The sequence below is a fragment of the Helianthus annuus genome, chromosome 7 (assembly GCF_002127325.2).
Source record: "Helianthus annuus cultivar XRQ/B chromosome 7, HanXRQr2.0-SUNRISE, whole genome shotgun sequence".
NCBI lineage: Eukaryota > Viridiplantae > Streptophyta > Magnoliopsida > Asterales > Asteraceae > Helianthus > Helianthus annuus.
In genome coordinates, this window is record NC_035439.2 from 120,590,787 (window position 1) to 120,608,763 (window position 17,977).

Sequence of the window (17,977 nt, forward strand, 5' to 3'; positions counted from 1 at the left end):
GCCGCACATTTAAAAGTATATATATATTGGACTGTTGATATTTATTGAAATGTGGATATGTAGTGTAGACACTTATGAGGACCGAATATTAGTTATGTGGTTTCATGATAATAATTGACTGATATGTTGCATGGATAACTGTTATGACTTGTGTAATAGGTGTACGGCCTGTGCACTACTGGAATAGTATGTGTAAAGAATACGTGTTTTATGTGATACGATTTCGTACTTGGCCTAAATGTTATTACATGATACGATTATGGTGTGTGTGATATGGACAAGCGTGTTGCATGACTAACTGTTATTAGTTGCTTGATATTGTGTGGGTGTTACTTGTGAAGTATGAAAAAGGGATATGTGTTTAAGTAATACAAAACTGATTGATAATGGTAACTATGCTAGGATTGGTTTGATCAACTTGAACGCGTAACTACTCATACCGAGCAAAACCAAGGTGAGTTCATTCCACTTGAGCATGCGTCTCGGTGGTTGGGACAGTCATTGGGTATCCCTGAGAGGGATAGGCTTTTGGGTAAATCATGGGTATTCCTGAGAGGAATACGTCTTGTGGGTAAAATCTGGTACGTTGGATAATACACTCGTCCTATCACCTTTAAGTCCCATCTTTTTGTTACCGGAGAGGTAACGGGGTATTAGTTGGTAGCGCTATTTAGGTTTGGCACCCTCACCCCGTACCGAAGAGGACGGGTGTGAACTAATGACCCAGTCATGCCCAGTGCTTTGATAGGAGCATTGGGGAACGGGCAAAACATAAATCAGGAGCCGTCTTGTTCCGAGGTATTATCAACATTGTAATCAATGAACGGAATTAAACACTTGGTAACTAACGTTTTCGTAAAACTATGAACTCACCAGCGTTGTCTGATACACGTGTGTGCATGCTCGCAGGTTATAGGTATGTGTGGATGTAGAACTTGTTGTCTGGGATGTGGAGTGGTCATGGGTCGAGATACATGGAACGCGAGACGAGTTTAATGGTTATTATACATATGGATTAAGAAACACTTAACTTATGTTTATGTTTCCGCTGAATACGATGATTTGTAATTACTGTTTTATAACACTTTATATTAATGAATGAAAGTTTATTTAAAAATCTTGTATGAGTTCAATGTGATTGGTGGCTAGATCCTGGTACGTCACACGTCCTGCGGTGTTTCCGCATGTGGTATTTTGGGGGTGTGACACACAACCTATTTATTTTAATAGCAATGTTCTCATTTACTAACTAGGTTAAACATTCCTAGTTAACTCAGTGGGTCTGGGGAAATTATGACTAAGTTTATTTTGAGTCCCGTTAACTCGGGCCTTCTATAAACTTTATTTCATCAAAAGCCTTTATACTATTTTTATTTAATATTAGGTTTATTAATTTAAAAATCCTAATATTCACCGGGTTAATTTTACCACTAACGGTACTTTACCCGTCTTTTAGTATTAACGTGGTTTGATTACCAAACCCGTTTTCGGGGTGTTACAAATGGCATAACAGTGAACTCATAATGTCCATATCTTGTTCTGAAAGCTATTTTAGGAATATCTTCTTCCTGAACTTTAACTGATGATAGCCTGAACGAATGTCAATCTTCGAAAAATACACGCTCCTTGTAGCTGGTTGAATAAGTCATCGATTCTTGGAAGCGGATATCGATTCTTGATAGTCACCTTGTTCAGTTCACGGTAATCAATGCACATACGTATTGATCCGTCCTTTTTCTTTATAAAAAGGATTGGAGCTCCCCATGGTGAAGAATCAAAGAGCTCTACAGTAGTGCCTTGCGAGATCGTAGCTCGTTCACCTAAGATGGAAAAGCACTTGGTTGAAAGCCTAGCAACAAGAAAAAAGAGTCCCATGCATCCTTTAGTCAACAACCATTAGTAAAGAATAGGATCAGACCAAGTGCGAGATTGGATCAAAAATAACGTATAGAAAGGATTTGCAACAGAGATAAAACCCTTCTCTAACAGCTCTTCTAACTGTTTCTTTAACTCTTGCATCTTAGTTGGTGCCAGACGGTAGGGAGACTTAGCAATTGGTGTTGTACCCGGTATTAGATTTATTTTGAACTCCACCTCGCGATCTGGTGGTAGTCCTGGTAGTTCGTCAGGAAACACATCTGCATACTCTGCCACGACTGGTACATCTTCAATCTTATTTTCTTTATTACCTGTTGATAAGGAAATTAGGTATGCTAAGCATCCTTTCCTTATACACTTTGCTGCTTTCATTACAGAGATGATTCTGATCGGGGTACTTAACTTATCGCCATAAATAGTTATCTTTTCTCTTGGCGGCGCTCGAAGTTCAATGGCTTTCTTGTCACGGAGGATTCGAGCCTGATTAGTTGCTAACCATTCCATTCCAAGTACGAAATCAAATCCTGAATGTCATTGGCAACAAAGGCGCGGGTATGACGTGTCCTAGAAGATTTTCCTACCGTTCTCTAGGATTTCAGAGATTTTAGTTGAGTTTCCTTCAGCAGTTTCAACTACACATGGTTGTGCTAGTTTAACTAAGGGCTCGTTTAATAGAGTACAAAACTTATAATCTATGAAACTTTGGTTTGCACCTGAATCAAATAGTACTCTAGCATAAACGTTATTTACGAGGAACGTACCAGTAATCACGTCCGGTACTTGAGCAACCTCACGAGTGTTTAGCACAAACGCTCGTGCATTTCCTTTCTTTGCTCCACCATTTCCACCAACTCCACTTCCACCTGCTTGATTTCTACCCGCCTGGTTTCTTCTAACTTCATTTCCACCTTGTTGGTTTATTTTCGGACATTCTGACTTGAATACCCTTGTTCCCTACAGTTGTAGCATACCACAGTTTTCTTTTTGTAACAATTTTCCGTAGTATGTCCTATAGCCTTGCAGTGATTACAGAAACTAAGTTTCTCAAACCTACATCTTCCAGATGTTTCTTTTTGCAAATCTTGCACTCAGAAATTTGAAAATCCTTTCGTCCTGACTTCTTGTCACTTCTTTTCATCTCCTGATCACCCTTCTTCTTCACCTCCTTTTCCTTGTTCTCCTCCTGTGTTCTCACCATCCTATCTATCAGCAATCCAGCCAACTCCACAACTGAATCGATGGTTCTAGGCATAGCAACCTTCACTGTGTCCCTGATCTCACTAACAAGACCCCAAATATTATGTTGGATCAAGTTTGATTCCGGTTTCGCCAGATATGGTACCAGTTGAGAATACTTGAAGAACGTCTTGGTATATTCTCGAACTTTCGCTCCTTTCATCCTAAGATTTAGAAACTTTTCTTCAATCTGCTCCTTCAAGTGCATGGGATAAAATTTCTGCTTCACCAGTTCACAAAAATCTTGCCACTTCATTCCACACGTTCTCTTCCTACCCATCGTCTGAATAATTGTGTTCCACTATTCTAGTGATTCATCTTTAAACGAATTTGTCACAGCCCCCGACCCCACCCTAGTCAGGAACCGTGAATAGTCAGGTGGTACCGGTGTTTATTAAATTTGCACTGGAAAATATCATCAGGATCGTAGTTAGAAAATATTTCAGAGTTTGTAAAACACCAAAATTAACATTAAACAAATGGGATAAAACCCATATTACAATAAAATATTTTTTATAGGGATAAACCCTTAATTGATAAAACACAAATTTCTTCTTTTATTCAGGTAATTATAGTCACTTTATTTAAGCCTTCAGTGCTCCATAGCAGGCTTCTATTACCTTCACAGTAAGTTACCTGAAACACGTTTTGAAAACATTTTATCAGCGAAAAATACTGGTGAGTTCATTCATTTGTATATAAAAAAACACATTGTTGTATTTTATAATATCAAGGGTGATTACATTGTTTATATCTAACAAATACTCCATTCGGTATTTATCACTCGACCGGATCTGTGACTATGGTCATATCACACATTGGCTAACCCGTTGTCCAATGGTGAAGATTTTCAAGTAATGTATACAAAAGTCACATACCAGTAGTAATTTGTAGAATACAAAAACTTAATCACTGTAAGTATAACTGAAAAAGATTTAGGGTTTTGCAAAGCATTTGGTAAAAAGAAAGAATAACTCACAATGTTGTGAGAAAAAGAAGAACGACTCACTTTGTATACTTAGGGTTTTAACTTAAAGCCTCCTGGTATAATTCCTGGTACAATTCTTGGTATAATTCCTGAGTTCCTAATAAAAATATACAATGCACACGTGTTAGTGTAACAACCCAACTCAAACTTTATCGATACATCACGAGATCAAAACCCCAACGTGGTTAACAAAGTATAGCCTTATTCAGGCAGCACCTTGACATCCGTTGTTGGGTTTTGGATCGATTGAATAGGGTATCGAATTAGTGATCAAGGTTAAAACACTTATAACGGGGCAGAGTTTCGCAGTTTAGGGGAGGGGTGTTGTGCAAAGAATGAGCAGAACAAGAGTAGAATTCGTCAAAATGAAATCAAATTTATGCAGAAGCTTAAGCCCCAAGCTGCTGCATTTATAGCCCAAATGGGCATCTCACGCGCGTCGCGCACGGGAGTGGTGACCCTTCCACGTGTCGCCTGAGTGACCTATTTTTCCTAGACAGGCTTCGTTGCATGTATAACACTGCCACTCGTTGCGCTCGAGTCACACACGTCTTGGTACTCCCCCGCTTGTCGCAGAAGATTTAGGGGTCCCCCCCACGTGTCTCCTGAGAGTCCAGTTACTAGTTTCTTTGTTTTTCGTACTGGTTTGCGCCGTACAATTCCGGGGTTGCGATCATGGGTCCTTATAAGGTATTTTAGGAGTTGTTACAGAATTGGTAGTATACAGCACCCTATCCTTGTCAGCACATTACTAATGGCTGACACAACTTCCATTTTCTTCAACCAGCATAAAACAGCGACAACTCCTTCACTACCAACAAACTCTACAGGCTTACAAGCTTGAAATGCCCTATACGTGCATCCCTCATGTTTCGTCTTTTTATTCTCTGGTTCATCTTTTTCGGAATCACTATCTTCATTAGAGCTTTGGTAGTCTTCCACCTTTCTTTTTAGTTTTGAATTTGCATTTTCGTTTCTGAAGATTCTTGTTGCTTCATGGCGTCTATTAGTGTCAGTATAGCTTCTGCTATCCCTTGCTTTATCATTTATTGAACCGCTTCTTTATTGATGATGAGTTCAACAATGTCGTTAACTTCTATGATTTTGTTCTTACGCCCCCTCGTGTTTCGGGAGGGTCCACAATTCTCCACTGGCCTTGACATTCTAAGACGAAATATTTAACAAGATTTGTCTTAATTCTATGTTTAGTGTTCTAAAAAAACATAAACATATATAAATTCCTAAATAATTAAATGATAATCTAACAATATGTACAATATTGGATATCATATAATATTATACATAAGATTTTAGGTTTAGGTTCTTCCCTATCACATCAGTTCTCATATACTTCATTTATTTATGCTACTAAATTCATTCCAATAAAATCATTAATATTTAATTCACCAACTAAAAATCCATTCCAATAAAATCATTAATATTCAATTCACCAACTAAAAATCACAAGATACACTTATTAAAATTTTCACTTATCTTACATCTCACATTTTTATAGCCATCTTAGGTCTTCTAAAATTTTATTTTATTTTATTTATACTTACCTATTTTATCTACAAGCATCATAACTTAATACGGTTAAAGCTTAGACACTAACCAAGTATCTAATTCGCTAAAACTTGCGGCTGTGATACCAACCTGTCACACCCCGGTTATTCGACACCCCGGGCGTGCAACCACTTGGTTGGTACCTGTTTTGATAAAACGCAGCGGAAAATGTTTATATTTATTTTTATTTATTTAAACAACTCGGAAGTTTAATAAAACATACTTTTATACATGGGGAACTAAACACGCCTTTTTCCATACAAAACGTTTCATACATACATATGGTAATCAAAATTTCTGTCTAACGACAGTTTTACAAACATATTAGCCACGAGGTTTTTATGTGCCTAGGGAATCGTCATCCTTTCAGCACTAGCCCTTCTATTCATAATTATTAGTGATTACCTGAAAAACGTTTTGAAAATAATATGTCAACGACAAGCTGGTGAATAACATTTAACGGACTCCAAACAAATTTTGGACAAGGCATAAGTAATGTTAAAGCTATTTACACTTATACTAGTAAGCTACACATTCAGCGAGTATCCTTACCCGTGTGTACTACCGTGAATACATACCCGGTTTTACGTACAATTTATCTAGCGTGATTACATACCCGGTTTTACGGTTTCGCAACATGTACCAATTTGATCAAATTCAAAATACACTCACGTGTTCCAAATGCTTCAGTAAACTTATTATACATGCTAAACATATTTAATATAAAATCATGCCATATTTGAAATTTAAAACATTTCAAAATTTGTAAAAGAGTTAAACGTATTCACCTGAACGTTTGCTACTTGACTGTATATCACGGCCAAAGTCTGTCACTAATCGAATCCCACTATCACCGTAGACAACCGTTATATTTTCTGTTTCACTAAGTTTATGTTTCTCATTTTACGAACCTTCTTTATCTCAACATTGAGATATAATATTTATTTTATATGAGACAAACTTATTTGACAGAATGACATTTGCTCTCTAATACTAATATATGTGGCGATAGACCAAAAAGGTGGCAAAATAACAGTTTGCATATGCATAAGCTTTTAAGATAACTTTAAACAATATATTATACATATATATGTTATAGGTATATTATTATTATTATTATATTTTTTTTATTTTTGTTCAACAATTTACTTCAAGCACCTATGGATCATATTATTTGATAAATCAGTTCTCAAATAAATTTCTGTTTAATGTACATCTACCCCATAATATTATTAAATTATATATTAACTATACTATACCCACATATTTTCAACTTTCATTTATAACGTTTGCAAATTTATTGAAATTATAAATATGTGTTGTATTAGAATGACTTTCATTTCAACATACACATATATATTATTTGGTATATCTTAATTATTATACATACATCATACGTATAAATATGCATAAATAATATATAAATACACATATTTGTTGTATATTTATTGCTAATGGGTGGTTAAAGATCCATTTAGACATATCACATCTTATTAGTCGTTTTACATCTTACGTACTTGTTTAGAACCTATAATTGTAATGAAACGACTAGTATATTTTTATATTCGGTAAGCAGCATTATGTGTTTATATAAAATTAATTGTTTTTATTATTATTATTATTATTATTATTATTATTATTATTACTATTACTATTATTATTTAGTTTTGTAATACTAACTACTCGTCAGGATACCTCATATTTCTAATAATCATCTTACCCATTATCCATTCTTTTAATAATATAAGTCTTAGATATTTATTTTAGTGCATAAACAGAAATGTTACATCCTCCCCACCTTTATTTAAATCTCGTCCTCGAGATTTAGTTGAACAAGTGTGGGTATTTCTTTTTCATCTCTAACTCTAGTTCCCAAGTATATTCCGGTCCTTGTCTAGAATTCCATTTAACCTTGACTAACACAAGTCTTTTCATTTTTAGTTTCTTGATTTGTCGGTCCTCGATTTGTGTTGGTTGTTCCACAAGTTTTAGTTTTTCATTTACCTTCACGTCCTATAGTGGCAAGACTAAATATTCATTAGCCAAACACTTGCCTAGGTTTGACACGTGGAACACATCATGTACTCCGTTCATTTCTTCGGGCAGTTTTAATTTATAAGCTATTGGTCCAACTATCTTGATAATTTCAAGCGGTCCAACAAAACGTGGACTTAGTTTTCCTTTCTTACCGAGTCAGACACCACCATCGGTCATCTTTTGAGTCGATGCCTACTTCGATCGTTCTTAACTTTCAACCATGTTATATGTTTACCTTTTGCTCCATTTAACTCCTAAATTTCTAGGGTTTATATGGTTTGTTTGAGGTTGTTTTTCTGGTCGACTTTTTGGTTTCGTTGTTTGATGTAGTCTGTGTTGTACTTTGAAGGGTTTGTGGTTGCATGTGATAATTTCGATAGTATGTGTAACTCCCTTTTGATGTTGTTGTTTGACGTGATGTCGTGGTCACTATCAAATTTAATCCCCAAAACAACTATAGATAGTGGTAAGAGGGTATCGAACTCAGGGAGTATGTGGAAAGTATGTCGATTGTATAGCTTTGCACTTAAACTACAATTAATCTAATTTGCAGAAAAATAAAGATCAATGGTTTGGATTGTTGTTTTAGAAAACTAAATTAAAAACTAATTTCAAATCAAATGTTGGTTGTAAAACAGATTAGGAGAGAACAATGACCATCTTAGGTTTCAGTTTCTTTAAACAATTGTGTGTAATTCCAACTAGAAAGAGTTACATAGACATAACTCGTGTATAGATAATTGAAGTGATAAAAGGGAACAAAGTACTCGGATTATATAAACGTGAGGTTGTTTCCCGATGACCAATTAATCAATAACCAACCCTAACCCTTCCCGTGATATCTCGATTGCCAACAGCACCAAGAACGTACGATTAAGACTAGAAATTGCAATATCGATTAACAAGTTACAAGCAATTAAACATACACCATGATATTCAAGCAATGCAAGTTATCATTCTAGAAATTCAGAAATAAACACACAAAAATTCAAGAGAAACCTTCACCTAAGATGATCACCGAAAAGTTTAGCCGGACATAGTTTGGTGAATCATCATACCAACAAATCTAATGTTCACAGGAATCATAAACACAAACTGAATGTTAGAAAATTGTTCAAAACCAAGCAAGCCAGCCAAAATTCGCCCCTAGTGAGTCCCCAAAACCGTCCAATGATGAGGAATGATGAAAAGACACAATAAAACTAACTTTAATGAGGCAGTTACGTTTCAGATGCAGCTTCCACCGTAATTTACGGCCATACCGTAAATTACGGTACACATATAAGTGTTACGGTACAGGTAGACTGATTTACGGTGGGAACTTTGCCAAAATCAGGTCCACCGTAAATTACGGTGGAACCGTAATTTACGGCGACAACCTAATTGTTATTCCTTGTTCACGTGATGATGTCTGCCGCCAATATCCTCCTTCACGTGATAATATGTGCCGCCCACCTATCTGCCTTGTTATCGGCCCAATCAAACAAATCCCAAAAGTCCTTCACGTCGGCCCAAATAGAATATTATATTCCCAAACCTTTGTATATGTCGGCTGCCCTCATGTCCACGTGAAAAGAAGGCAGCCCCAACTATGTATGTCTAATCCTTCCAGTTCGGCCCATATGCCAATTATTCCCTTATCTCATGTGCGGCCCACTAAGTGATGATGATGTTAATTGTGATGTGCCGCCCCCAATCCAATAGAAGTCTGCTTCTCTTTTGTTTTGGTCAAAAGATGGGCCACCAAATTGATGGTGATCATTAAAATAATAAACCACAAGATAATGCATCCTCAACTCCACGTAACTTTTGATGATGTGTGTTGTTGACCTTGCCTCCAAGTAGTAATGATGATGTTTGATGTTCACGTAATGCTCAAAGAAACTAGCCGCCACATGTTGTTGTTGACTTGTGTGTACTTCCCTTGCTGCCATCGAGATGATGATTATGTTGTTGAAAAATCCACAAGCTCCAATCTCTTCACATGTATGCGCTGCACATATATTATCATCTTTCGTAGCCTCAAATACACTAACATATACTTCCATCAATTGCCGATTTCACCCACTATACTTTATAATCTTTTTATTTTGTTTTTGTTTCTAATAACACCAAGTTACTTTCGCAACCGAACAAGTCCCAAATCAGCACCGTTTAACGTGATATCTCTTTAATAATTATATGTGCTTGTCTCATTTCATCACTAAACTCTCTAACTTCGCCGTATTACGTGTTTTACCTGTAAAAGCCACAGACACTCGTAGTTATCACATTCACGATACATAACCGTGTAACATATGGGATATGCACGTATTTAGCTCATTTAAGGGTTGTCCTACGGACCACCCGTCACATCCCCACACTTACCCGTTGCTTGTCCCAAGCAACCCATTAAAAAACTATTTCAAAACCATAAGCGATCAACATGCAAACCAAGCTAAAATGTATCGTCCTTTTACTAACCTTCAATCATACCACAAGACATACCCCTCACAAAAACTCTTGGTGACAATAAATATTAACACATAATGCTAAACCACTCAATGCGTGTGTGTGTTTGTGCGACAATAAGCTTGTATAAAAATCAAGTCTCCTCCTATTGAGTATTTAGCATGCTTATGAATCAAAAGGACTTACGGGTTGTAATGGGGCTAGGTGCAAAGGTAGGAAAATGGAGGAATATATATGCGAGAGCTAATTGATTTGACCCGGTTTTTATTTCTACCACTAAACAAAGCAACCATCAAATATATACACAACTTCTTCAACATTCTCAACTACTATTGCAACTAAATACTTTTTTTTTCTTCATATTTTTCTCTTTCTCTTTTTTTTCATCATTTTTTTTTTCATTTTTTTAACACATCAAACTCAACAATATATACAAGAACATCAATACTACATACTAAATCTCCTAAACCGGGTAATCTCAATAGGTAAAATTTTGTAGGAAGTAGGTTCGGGTCACAACGGAATGGTATAAGGCTCAAACATGGCTTTCTAAAGACCAAACCCCCACCCCTCACAATACCAAGCTCATATATATAAAGTATGAGGTCCAACCCACCAATCCCACACTCTCACACGTCTAGACGAGGCTACCTAAAAGTCCCCTATCATTTTCAAAAGCATGCTAACTCTAGGATTTAACAAGAATTCGTACACAAGTTCTATTAACACAATAAACACACCACCACTCAAACAATGAAATATCAATAACAATCATGTGTGGCTCAAATCCTCACCAAGAAAAGACTAGGAATGGGTGTCGATGTGTCAAGTGGAACAATATCAAGTTTTCAAATTTTGACAATTTTCGCTTGGCTTCACAAAAATTTTTAAAATTCTCAAAAAATTCCCCTCATCCCCACACTTGGGATACATTGTCCCAATGTATGGTTTTGAGGGAAGGATCGCTTTTAACCCAAAAACATTAGCTTTCGCTAATACTCTCAAATCCCAAATTTCTTTTTGGATTTTTTTTATAATTTTTTTTTTTTACAAATGACACCATAAAGCAAACGAACTAACTACCAATACTTCAAAGCTAAAGAACATAACAAGACTAAGGAAAGAGTACATTGACCTGGTGAAGTTTGCCACAACAGATGTTGTAGATAATCCGACTTCCTATCACCACCTTCACACAAATATCCGTACATCCTCCCCACACTTGAATGTTGCCATGGCCCTGAAACATAGAAAGATAAAAACAACAAGATCAATATAAAATCCCGGGTTGCCTCCCGAGCAGCGCTAAGTTTCGAGTCTTCAGCCAGACCGTGCCACCACCATTTATGGTGGTTCAAAGAATCGGTTCCTATCACCACCCCCACTATAGCTTGTCATTGGGCAAAATGCATCCATCTCATTTTGTCTCGGTGGGTAATCAAATACACTTCTGCTTGAACCCATATTTGTTCCTTCACGGTCCGGTGGGTGCTTTTTTCTCATTCTTTGTAACACATTTTTTATACAATCACTAGACTCACCACCCTTCCTCTCAATGGACTCATAACTAATCCCTCCAGTTTGAACATCAAAGTACAACCTACGGTTCTTTCCGGTCATGGTAATAATCTCGTCTCTACAATTAATTTGAGCATTTGCTATGTATAGAAACGGTCGACCTAAAATTACCCTTTGTTGTGATGCCATATTGGTAGAAGCATAGTCCAAAACTAGGAAATCCACCGGGTATTCAAATTCTCCCAACTGAATCTTAACATTCCTAACCATTCCCCGTGGACGCCTCCAACTTCCATCCGCTAAGCTCACCATGGTGTCTATACCTTCAAGTGGACCAAAGTCATACATATCGTATAGATCGCTTGGTAGCACACTCATGCTTGCCCCGTAGTCCAACAATGCGTGAGGGATTTTTAATTTTCCCACACGAATAGGCACGATTGGCACTCCATACTCTTTATCATTCTCGACTTCGGCATCTTTTTCCAAACCTGCATTCATTTGACACGAAGAAGTTAGCAATGCTTCATTAAATTTAGTATTTGGAACGGTGCTTACCACATTGATGTTAATGCTTTTTGTGTTCTTGGGATTTGGCACCGTGTCACTTGGTAATTGACCTTTTGCTTTCTTCAATATAGCCACGTCACTCGCAAGTTGACCCATTTGAGTGGTCAACGATTTGATGCTTTTGTCACGAACCTCGTCCTTTTGCATCCGAACCTCATCACGTTGGTTCATTCGTTGCATTTCACTTTGCATCGCCTTCAACATCTCCATCATCTCATTTCCACCCGAAAAGCTTTGACCCGTTTGATATTGTTTTTGATAGCCTTGGTTATTTCCGCCTCGGTATCCACCTTGGTTATTGTAAGATTGGCGTGAACCAAAGTTACCTTGGCTACCTTGAAAATTCGGGTTTGCTTGATTTGAAGGGTTCCCATATCGAAAATTCGGGTGATTCCTCAACCCGGGGTGGTAGGTATTAGAGTTCATGTTGTTGTAATTCCTACCACCTCCTCCTTGACCTTGAACCGCATGGACCTCTTCGTATTGCCCTTCCAACATCCCTTGGCAATTTTCAGCCGCGTGACCTATTTCATTACACAAAGCACAAACATCATAAATTTGGTTAGTGGTTTGAACATTACCATCATCTATGGCGTGCACTTGAGGTCGGGCAATGGCCGGTCGGGCTATTCTTGAGGCTTGAGCTTTCCTCTTTGATGTAGTTGCCATGCTTTCCAAGAACTCCCAATCATCGTTCTCATAATTTGTACCAAAAGTCCCACCGGTAATGGACATTAGATCACGTGCATCTTCGGCACTCAACCCCTCGTGAAAGGCATTCATTAACTCCCACAATTCAATTCCATGGTGAGGGCAATTCTTTATCATCATATTGAAGCGTTCAAACGCCTCGTGAAACATCTCACCATGTTGTTGTTGGAAGTTTCTCAACCCCTTTCTTGCATCGTTAGTCTTTTGGGCGGTGTAAAACTCATCCAAGAAAGTTTGTTGCATCTCCCCCCATGTATATATGGATGCCGAAGGTAACGTGTAAAACCATTTCTTCGCCTTATCTTCCAAAGAAAATTGGAATAATACCAATTTGATATCGTCGGCCGAAAACCCTTGACTCCCAAGAGTGTTGCAAATCGAGTCATAAGCCTCTAAATGAAAGTAAGGCTCCTCCGTTGCCAACCCCTTGTACTTTGGTAAACTTTGCAAAGAGTTGGTCCTTACTTCAAATGTTCGCCCTTGATCATTATGAGGAATGACTACCGGTGAAGGGTTTTGAGTGATTACCGGCCGAAAATGTGCTTCGATGCCCCTCACATTTTCTCTAAGGTGTCTCCTTGGTACACCATACCTACCTCTTGGAATAATAGGACCATTTGGCCTTGGTACTTGCCCTTGTGGTGCGATTGGTTGTTGAAACTGTTGTTGTCGCATCGGTGGGCGTTGAGGTGGTCTTTGAAATTGTGGTTGTACATGTTGTGGCCGGACTTGTTGCAATGGAATAGGTTGTTGCATTGGTGGCCCTTGTGGTCTCGGCCGAATGTGTTGTGGTACGAGTTGTTGTTGTGGCATTCCACCAACACTTGCCATCCCTTGAGATTGACTTTGAACATATCCAAAGTCTCCTTGATCACCATAACCCCCGTAAAAATATCCATCCTCATCATAACCCTCAAATTCTTCAAATCCCTCATCATAACCATCTCCTTGAATTCCTGAAGTTTGCCCAAATGGGATGGTCGAATACTGAAAACCCGATTGTTGTGGTCTAAAGGATGAAGTAGTATGCACAATGGTTGAATTTGGTGCAATTGTGAAAGTGGATGATGATTGACCCGTAGTTGGGGGAAAGAAGTGGGATAAGGGTGGAATTGTGGTAGAAGGGTTATAGGTAACGGTAGGTTCAACTTGGGTGGTGATTGGTTGAGTGACATTGGATGGTGTGAATTCAGCGGTGGTGTTAGGTAATGTGGTGTTTGGTGATGGTTGGGTGGAAGTAGGTATAAAGGATGAGGATGATTGACCCGTTATAGGTGGAATTTGAGAATCAGCCATGATGTTTCTCGGTGTGATGGGTGAAGTGGGTGAACCAATGATCTTGTTTTCTCGTACTAAAACTCTGTTTTGTCTTAGCGTTCTTTCAATTTCCGGATCAAACGATAGCGGTAATGACCTGTGAGAGCCCCTAGTATGCATACACCTGAAGTACCTGCACACTAAAACACAACCAGCGTAAACCCAAAAATAACAAAACAAAACTATTAAACTAACACACGTTGCGCACTACTCCCCGGCAGCGGCGCCAAAATTTGACGTGATGTCGTGGTCACTATCAAATTTAATCCCCAAAACAACTATAGATAGTGGTAAGAGGGTATCGAACTCAGGGAGTATGTGGAAAGTATGTCGATTGTATAGCTTTGCACTTAAATTACAATTAATCTAATTTGCAGAAAAATAAAGATCAATGGTTTGGATTGTTGTTTTAGAAAACTAAATTAAAAACTAATTTCAAATCAAATGTTGGTTGTAAAACAGATTAGGAGAGAACAATGACCATCTTAGGCTTCAGTTTCTTTAAACAATTGTGTGTAATTCCAACTAGAAAGAGTTACATAGACATAACTCGTGTATAGATAATCGAAGTGATAAAAGAGAACAAAGTACTCGGATTATATAAACGCGAGGTTGTTTCCCGATGACCAATTAATCAATAACCAACCCTAACCCTTCCCGTGATATCTCGATTGCCAACGGCACCAAGAACGTACGATTAAGACTAGAAATTGCAATATCGATTAACAAGTTACAAGCAATTAAACATACACCATGATATTCAAGCAATGCAAGTTATCATTCTAGAAATTCAGAAATAAACACACAAAAGTTCAAGAGAAACCTTCACCTAAGATGATCACCGAAAAGTTTAGCCGGACATAGTTTGGTGAATCATCATACCAACAAATCTAATGTTCACAGGAATCATAAACACAAACCGAATGTTAGAAAATTGTTCAAAACCAAGCAAGCCAGCCAAAATTCGCCCCTAGTGAGTCCCCAAAACCGTCCAATGATGAGGAATGATGAAAAGACACAATAAAACTAACTTTAATGAGGCAGTTACGTTTCAGATGCAGCTTCCACCGTAATTTACGGCCATACCGTAAATTACGGTACACATATAAGTGTTACGGTACAGGTAGACTGATTTACGGTGGGAACTTTGCCAAAATCAGGTCCACCGTAAATTACGGTGGAACCGTAATTTACGGCGACAACCTAATTGTTATTCCTTGTTCACGTGATGATGTCTGCCGCAAATATCCTCATTCACGTGATAATATGTGCCGCCCACCTATCTGCCTTGTTATCGGCCCAATCAAACAAATCCCAAAAGTCCTTCAGGTCGGCCCAAATAGAATATTATATTCCCAAACCTTTGTATATGTCGGCTGCCCTCATGTCCACGTGAAAAGAAGGCAGCCCCAACTATGTATGTCTAATCCTTCCAGTTCGGCCCATATGCCAATTATTCCCTTATCTCATGTGCGGCCCACTAAGTGATGATGATGTTAATTGTGATGTACCGCCCCCAATCCAATAGAAGTCTACTTCTCTTTTGTTTTGGTCAAAAGATGGGCCACCAAATTGATGGTGATCATTAAAATAATAAACCACAAGATAATGCATCCTCAACTCCACGTAACTTTTGATGATGTGTGTTGTTGACCTTGCCTCCAAGTAGTAATGATGATGTTTGATGTTCACGTGATGCTCAAAGAAACTAGCCGCCACATGTTGTTGTTGACTTGTGTGTACTTCCCTTGCTGCCATCGAGATGATGATTATGTTGTTGAAAAATCCACAAGCTCCAATCTCTTCACATGTATGCGCTGCACATATATTATCATCTTTCGTAGCCTCAAATACACTAACATATACTTCCATCAATTGCCGATTTCACCCACTATACTTTATAATATTTTTATTTTGTTTTTGTTTCTAATAACACCAAGTTACTTTCGCAACCGAACAAGTCCCAAATCAGCACCGTTTAACGTGATATCTCTTTAATAATTATCTGTGCTTGTCTCGTTTCATCACTAAACTCTCTAACTTCGCCGTATTACGTGTTTTACCTGTAAAAGCCACAAACACTCGTAGTTATCACATTCACCATACATAACCGTGTAACATATGGGATATGCACGTATTTAGCTCATTTAAGGGTTGTCCTACGGACCACCCGTCATTGTTTTGTTGTTGTTGTTAGGGCTTCGGAATTTTGTGATGAAATTGTTGTTTATAGGTGGTTTATGAATGTGTGTTTCTATCTAGTAGCTTAGATTTTACTTATGTGGTTCTGTCTCTGTACCTTTGTCTTATGGTGACCGGGTTGTTTACTTTATAACTTGGTGTCGATGAAAATGACTGAAGTGTTCAACCGAGACTACTTAGGTCAACAAGATCTGATTTATTTGTTTTTGCTTGAGTGAATTTTTATTTGGTAGTACATGCTCTTTTTATGGTAAAATGGTTACTTTTTGTCTCGATGAAGATGGTTTGACGCTCAATTGAGAGTAATGGGTACGATGGTGCTTCAAATTTGGCATGGCAATGTTTGTTGTAGCCTTCTGGAGCTTATGAGCTTGATTTGTTTGATGTTCTATGGTCGGTTATGGATGTGAGGACATGCATTGGCATTTATATATTATCGGTTATCAGCATTTGTTTGCCTTAGAGTGTTGTGCATGTGCGTAAGCCGATCCGATTTATTGATATACTGTCAATTAGCAACATATTAAGGCATAAGTCGGTTGTACCACATGCTTATGTGTTGGTTTATGTTTATGTGAGTTGGCTTTGTGCTTATCGGATTGTATACGTTGTGGGTATTTAAATTGGTTTTATTTGTTGTTGGGCTTCATTTTGAAGCCATATTGTTGGGAAATTGAGTATGGAAGAAGATGACTTTATCGTCATCTGAGAGTGATTGTAAGTTATAGGTATGGTAGCTTTGATGGTGCACGTCATTTGGCATGACAATGTTTATTGCAACCGTGTCATGTTTCTGAGCATTGATAGTTTTTAAGGCACTTTGTCTTTGTACATGATACCTAAACGATTTGTTGCTAATCGATAATATATAAATATGCATATTTAAACTTGCTACTTAAGTGATTGGTGCGTAACGTGTATGCATTAATATTTTCATCAAATAGTTTGACCCCTTTTCTTTATATATGCTTTTTTTTCCATCGTCTTTGTTTTTTTATATTAGGTTGATATCTTATGGTTTTCGTGACTAAGTTAACATCAAAACGCGTAAGGCTAAAATGATGTGCATGAGCCTCTTCGAACGAAGAAATAAACGTTTAACTGAAAATTTTGTATTGTGTTATTTTGTATTGTTGTTTTTTAATTGAAAAGTTATTATAATTTATACATAAATTTATAGGTTGATAATGTCGACTTTGAATGAAGAAATAAACGTTTTCGAACAATTTAGGCGTGTTCTTGAAGATGTTGAATCGGACCGTCAGATTACTGAAAAACTATACGAACTAACCGAACAAGTTACCAAGATACGTGAAAAAAAAAAGTTGAGCTCCTGATTGAAATAACGTGGTTTACACGCGTTATGCTCAACCTAACAATCTTGATAAAAATTAACAGGATTAGATATATTGGGTGGGGTTATTGTAAAAATGGGGTTTTTTTTTGTGAGAAGTGTAAGAAGTGTTTTAAACCCTTAGATCTTGTAGTTAATGGTTGAGATCA

General features: G+C 37.6%; 1 protein-coding gene across 1 annotated transcript; it reads right to left on the reverse strand.

Annotated features, from left to right (window-relative positions):
* Positions 1–1,896: 1,896 nt before the first annotated feature.
* Positions 1,897–3,394, reverse strand: LOC110866827. The gene is made up of 3 exons (XM_022115976.1): positions 2,933–3,394; positions 2,640–2,832; positions 1,897–2,402 (listed from the first exon to the last, which is right to left on the reverse strand). Exons 1-3 carry the CDS (start codon positions 3,392–3,394, stop codon positions 1,897–1,899), a joined length of 1,161 nt encoding a protein of 386 aa, XP_021971668.1.
* Positions 3,395–17,977: the final 14,583 nt, after the last annotated feature.

Coding starts and splice junctions, on each gene's coding strand:
- LOC110866827 (XM_022115976.1), bottom strand. CDS start 3,394: ATGGGTAGGAAGAGAACGTGTGGAATGAAGTGGCAAGATTTTTGTGAA. Junction 2,833..2,932: donor AAAAGAAACATCTGGAAGAT/GTAGGTTTGAGA, acceptor CTACAACTGTAG/GGAACAAGGGTATTCAAGTC. Junction 2,403..2,639: donor AGTACCGGACGTGATTACTG/GTACGTTCCTCG, acceptor AATGACATTCAG/GATTTGATTTCGTACTTGGA.